Source organism: Oncorhynchus mykiss, chromosome 4 (genome assembly GCF_013265735.2).
Source record: "Oncorhynchus mykiss isolate Arlee chromosome 4, USDA_OmykA_1.1, whole genome shotgun sequence".
In the NCBI taxonomy this organism is placed as follows: Eukaryota; Metazoa; Chordata; class Actinopteri; order Salmoniformes; family Salmonidae; genus Oncorhynchus; species Oncorhynchus mykiss.
The window spans coordinates 25,234,730-25,241,308 of NC_048568.1; the positions used below are offsets into that span (position 1 = coordinate 25,234,730).

General features: G+C 42.5%; 1 protein-coding gene across 1 annotated transcript in view; it reads left to right on the forward strand.

Annotated features, from left to right (window-relative positions):
* LOC110522381 (ras-related protein Rab-32) overlaps positions 1–5,432 on the forward strand; it is a 30,440-nt gene extending 25,008 nt beyond the window's left edge. Inside the window, exon 3 of the mRNA XM_021600742.2 lies at positions 4,103–5,432. Within this exon, the coding sequence (XP_021456417.1) occupies positions 4,103–4,252 (150 nt within the window). The 3' untranslated portion in view covers positions 4,253–5,432. The remainder of the gene's footprint in view (positions 1–4,102) is intronic.
* Positions 5,433–6,579: the final 1,147 nt, after the last annotated feature.

Sequence of the window (6,579 nt, forward strand, 5' to 3'; positions counted from 1 at the left end):
CCTCAATTCTAATGCCCCCACGAGCCACCAACCCTGGGTAAATGACAGTTACCTCTCACACATGTCCCCCTGCAGTGTCCCTGTCCCCTACACACAGTAGCACCATTCCAGACAGACACTGTACCAGGTCTGAGCAAGGGGTCACACACACCAATGAAACAATATGGTGTATGTGTTTGAGCAGAGTTTGTTTAGGCAGTTGTAGCATTTACGCATGCGCACACACACACACACACACACACACACACACACACAGGGACATCCCCATTCCCTAGCCCAGTGGTTTCCAACCTTTTTAGGTTACTGCACCACCAACATATGTTTATCTCTGCATGGAGAACCCCTGAAGTAGCCCTTCCTATGCATTTTACCAGTAGGTCTATGGCCTCATGAGTCTTCTCAAGTACCCCGCAGTGGATAGGTAGTCCTGGTTGGGAACCACTGCGCTAGCCCATGGGGAGACCTTTTAGAGCCACACAAACTTAGTGTCTTTATCAGCTCTAATCCTGAGCTGTTAGACCTGTAAGAGCGTAGACATGTCCTTTGACTGATCATAGTGCCACTAGAAACCAAAGCAGGCCACTGCTATTTCAGCCCCATCTCTGCCATAGGAGAGAATTCCTCTCTGCAGAATCGGTCAAGTCCAACCTTATACAGATACTCATAATAGGCCATCATGTGTTGAATCTTGTAGCACAATCCATATTCATATCCAATGTAAAATGGCCTTCATAAAGCCACCCTGATTGTTGCAACAGCTTGATGGTCAAATACTGATGTACTGTAGAAGGTTCTGTGCTTTAAACTTGATTTCCTGTGTAATTTCTCATAGGATCACCTATTAACCTTCATTGTGAGAAAGACTATCTATGTCTGTTCAAAGCCTTGAGAATTGTGTGTGTGTGTGTGTTTTAGTGTGTGGGATTGCAGTGTGTGGGATAAGCACTTCTGTCAAACAGTTCAACAGAATGGCAAACATTAGCCTTCAGGAAATCTCAGCCTTCGTGAAACGCAAAATGTCCCTGCTGCTGAATTTACTTTTCTGTCATCACCTGCAGCTGTGCATACGCATGTGTGTGTGTGTGTGTGTTCATGTGAGTGACAGAAGGTGTGCTAGTACCCAGCATGCACCAGCACATGTTCCTGAGATAAATAACTCTATTAGGGGACATAACTCAGATGGTTGGCATGGAGCTCTGGCTGTGAAGGCACGTACCACACGTGTGTTTTAGAGACATGTCTGCTCTTATTTTGTGCTGAACCTCTATTCTAACAACCATCTCCTTAAATATGAGACTCAAGGGAAATATCACTCTCTCTCTTTCTGCTTCTCGCTGTCTTTCTCTATTTACCTCTCTCCATCGGTCCTCTCTCCTTCTCTCCCTTTCTCCTTCCCTTCCTCGTCTGTCTTTCTCTCCCTCTCTAACATGAAAGGCTCTCTGAAGAGCTCACCAGCCTCATGTTTCTGAATTACTGAGGAATTCTGAAAAAACTACTTGGCTCTAGGGAACCGACCAGCTACACCGCAGATATACTGTAGCAAGCAGGAAAAATAGACTCAAAACAACAAACAAAACGCTAGTTGAACTTGTTACAAGACAAAGTGTTCATGAACACACACGCAGTTTGCACAATCATTTGCCCTAGACATTCACACTTCAGTTGATGCTCAGTAATGCGTTGGCCACGTTAGCCATACAGGATTCATATTTTTATTATACATTTTTTTTGTATTGAGCTTGACATTAACCTGTTTATCCACTTGTCTTTCAGACAAGGAGGTGACTGAAAATGTTGTTTGATGCAAGAAACCGCTTTACAAAATAAAATGCATTATTTTCATGCCCTATGAGCTAAATCATGTGGCTACATGCAGCTCTCACTTTGATCTTAAAACAAGTGCATCTACTCACAACCACTCATGCTGTAAACACAGTCCAGTTCAATGTAAATGGCACAGATCCATATATGGCAATGGTCTATTTGCATATAGGCCTACTGCAGCTCTGAATTGTTTATGCCACACTGGTCTGTGTAGACGAGTATGGGCTGAGTAGTGCATGTCAATGCAATAGAATCCTACTCCGATGCGTTCTGCCTACAACAAAATCTCTTGCATAGTTCATTTGTTTTGGTATGTTGCATTGAAAGTGGCTAATATTGAGCTGATTCGATCACAATTGCCACAGTAAAGGGAAACGTCGATTAGTGTCGATTAACTAGAAGTGGTCACCAACCTATTCTGTGTCAAAATGCAAGCCGAGATCTACCACTCAGATTTTAACATGATTAAAAATGTAAGCCTATTCAACATTAACTAATTAAAAACAGAACTGTTGCAATGAAGTTTGTGCAGTAAGCTATAGGCACAATACATTACCACCGCTTATTAGCTTTGCTTGAATTGCCCTGCCAATGCATAGTTTTTCGGGCCTTTGAAAAAATTATATTCCAACATTTGAGGTATGCTATATGATCACACCAGTAATAGATCTGATGTGGTATTACTTGTGAAGCACAGCTGAGTCAGCATACATTTGAAATAAGTTGTTTTTTATTTTATTGGGCTGATTGTGCCTGTATCTCAGCAGAGGGTGAGAGCAGCAGACTGAGGGTCCACCTCTCAACATCCCTCCGCTCTCCCTTACCAAAAAGGAGCACCGTCTTCCATATGATGGTGAAACTCGAGTCGCACCGCATTATTTCCGCCTCAAATTCATGCTACTCCTATTGAACAGAAAAAGTTAAATATTCCTCCATATTAAAAAAGACCCAAGTCGTTAATAATAACAACAATGCAAGCTTAAAAGATACACTTTCCTACTTTCATTGTGCTGAGGGGAAATAGGAAGAACGTGCATTTTATGGTTTTTAGCGTGATCGACCAGTTGGTGACCACTGCTCTAGAAAGTTGAGTGAAGTTCAATCTGGTGCTTTCTCACTGTGGCAATTGTAGCTTGTATGGCCCCCTTCAGCACCCCCGCTGCCACGGCAAAAAAATGGCCCCTTTCTGCATTAACTGTATTAACTGAATTATTACACTATTACCCTATTGCTAACAAAAAACACAAATAAAACTAAATTGCACAAATCCTTTATCACACAAAAACACAAATAGAATAACACACTTATAAAGAAGAGAACCTGATTATTACACTATTGCACTTCAAACAAGAGAAACAAACTAAATTGCACAACTAATTGCATTACTAATTGCATTTGTACTGTACAAAGTTAAAGGTGCGCTATTTAATAGATTCCCCCGCTCCCCCACCTCGGGCTTCCAGTGGGGGAGACCTAATGTCAACCTATTCCCCCCCCATCTCGTACATCTGAGTGGGAGACCTTCCCAGGCAGTCGCCTGCATGGCTCACAAACTAGAATCAGGGCGCCCACTCCGACAAGGTTAATTGACCCACAGTTCCACACGGTGACATGATATCATTGACGTGACGTGCAAATGAGCAATAGAAAACCGATTGCACAATTTTTTTGTGCAGGGGCTCTGTGCCGCCCCCGGCAAGATGGCGGCTGTCCATGTCGCCTATACCTAAATCCGCCACTGCTCTATGGGCTAATATTTCTCTGCGGCAGTCCCGGGGGCGCGTGCACAGCTTAGAGGGAACATTGGTCACCATGTGAAGCGTTGGCCAACCATTCAGAAGCACGCCTCAGGCTACAGTCCCTAAAGGTTGGCGAGTGCACACGGGTCACATGACTTTCTGTGGCGTCTTGTGGTCAGGACATCAACTGTTGGACAGCTCAGAGAGAGACCCTGCATCGTTCCATAATTTTTTTCATTTTCTCTACCATAAACTTCATCCATATGTCATGGGGAAGGTGGTCATCTTGAGTTGACAGCTGAGAACATAACTTATTTTACTTGGATAGAGGAGAAAGCTAGAGAAATAACCAGTGGTTTATATATTTTTTAGACTAATGTTCTGTGTAACAAATGGATGCGGCCAAACCGGTTTCACCAATGTTGCACCTCATTAGGTAACTGCCAAAACCATATCCCCCAGCAACTGTATTTGTGTTTTCATGTGAGTTGATATGACCTTTAACCCTAAGCCTGTTGACTTTGTTTTACCTTTCCCAGGACAACATCAACGTGGATGAGGCAGCTCGGTTCCTGGTGGAGAACATCCTGCTGAATGACAAGGGCCTGCCGTACGAGGAGAGCAACGGAGACCGCATCAAACTGGACCAGGAGACGATGGCTGCCGAGAGTAAGTCAGGCTGCTGCTAGCAGTGAGGACTCCTTCTGTGTCCACCCTCCGGCTCGCACCCCAGCCCGCCTCACACAGAAGGCCTAGAGCTCAAGGACTGGGTCTCCGAGCCCCCCCTACCATAGCCCCCATCTTCTGTCTCTACTATCACAACAGGGGCTGCTGTTCAGGGAGGGTGTGGCCCTGAACCCAATTCCTCACTCCAAGCTGTCGTTACTATGGACTTCCTAACTTCTAACCCCCCCATGCGGAAGGGGTACTGTCCAGGGAGTGGGTCCCGGCAGATCTCAACCCACTGACTCTGGACCCTGCCAACCCCATCCCAACACCCCACGTTTCCCCCATCCTTGCCCCCAGACGTGATCTAGTGCCCTCCCTGATGCTCTGTGTTATGAGGCTCTGGTTGTGGAAGACAGAGGAGCACCCTGATGGAGGTGACATTAGATATAGAAACTTACCCTCTTACCGTTACCAGTATGTTCTCATTGTTCTGACACTGTTGTCACAATCACACATGTAACTGTCATGTTTCATAAATGGTGCCAAGAGGTTTAAAAAGAATAATAATGTTACGGTGTGAACAAAGGTGGGATTAAGGCTGTGGCATAACTAATACGTTTTTGTCTGTTTTTTATCATGATGGTCTGTGTAATGTTCGTGTGTTCTAGACAATGCTAGTCACACAAATAAGTCTTGAAAGAAAAAAAGAGGGTACCATAGGATAGATCAGTTTTAATATTGCAGATAATTTGATAGAACCTAAAATCTAATAGTTTGCATAATTTCTAATCCCGTTTATTTTTACCCAACACTACCACCCCTCCCCAGATTGGAGTAAACTAACGGACAACAATACTTATACTGCTACTTACAGCTTTCACATGTACGGTGCATGTAGTTAACTAATTATACATATATTCCTAATTTCCTCTTTCTGCAGTTTCTGGATTTTCACTTGATGTCTTTGTGATAGATGTACTAAGAGGTGTATTTTTTTAAACATTGTGTTTGATCATGGATGTATAATTCCTTGTGAGGTACAAAAAGCATCAGGCAGGGGAGTGAACCATCCCTCTGCCCAGGAAGTTGAGTATCATAGACAAGTGTAAATGCTTTTTTAAAGTGCTGGGTCTATCAAATGTATGTGACATTATACATTGAATCAACTACAAGAACAAAAAATAAAACATTTTAATTGCATGTTTTGTCATCTTGGCTTAATCCTTTATTAGTGACAATATTTAACAGAATGGAATTGAAAGTGTGTGTTAATGAAAACACTAGTAGGAGGTGATCCCTCAAGGCTCAACATAGGAGGAACTGAATGTGATCAGAGAAATGGAAATTCACGTTATAAAATGTTTCACAACATAATTCGCTGGTCTCGTGTGTGTGTGTGTGTGTGTGTGTGTGTGTGTGTGTGTGTGTGTGTGTCAGGCATGTCCATGCGGTATCACTTAGGGGAGGCTGTGTGTTTGTGTGATAGTCATCAGACTGTTCTGCTCACCGCTGCAGCTCGTGCTCTCCCATGCTCCTATTATTACCAGAAAAGAAACCAACGTCACAAAGGCCTCCAGGACACAGACACACTCAGCAATGTCTACTACTGCCCATTCACTTTCTCACTACTGACTTCCGCTCATTTATACTGTAAAACAGTACTGGTCTATCAGTTGCCAGTTCAACAAAACTAAGCCTCTGATTACTTTTATAAAGTGGACACAAGTGGAATTTTATAAAGGCAAAATGTACACTAGGCCTATTTGCTATTTCCCCCATATACAGTAAAGCTGTTTTCACATTATGCCAAGTTGGCGGATACTTAAACACACTCCAGCAGTGTCCCTTAATTTAGTAATAACAATAATGCTTTTAACTACCCAATGTAATGTATACAAAAGGAAAAGGAAATGTTGCCACATTCCCTTCTGTTTTGATTTGAATGCATAGCTTTGACTACTCAAATAGTCAAGGTTATCTTTATAGGATATGTTTTAAGTAGCCAATTAATGTTTTGTTTAAGAAATCGCAACAGTCAAATTAATCTCATTAATGACAATACCCAGAAACAGACAAGGAAATAGTCTTTCTATTTTGACCAGTGGCATTCCTTTAGTCAGCAGGAGCCAAACATAAATGGAAAATTAGATTAGGCATGCACACGAGTACAATAGGCCTATATAAATCTGATTTGAAATACAGAATTTTAAAAACCTATTTTATTTTAATGCACACTTCTTTTCTCAGTGTATCTTGTCAGTGTATGAAAAGTAAAGTCCCCCATAAATGTTAAAGGGAAGAGAGGAAAGGGATATTGCTGAGTTTTACAAAAATGTAAATATGCATG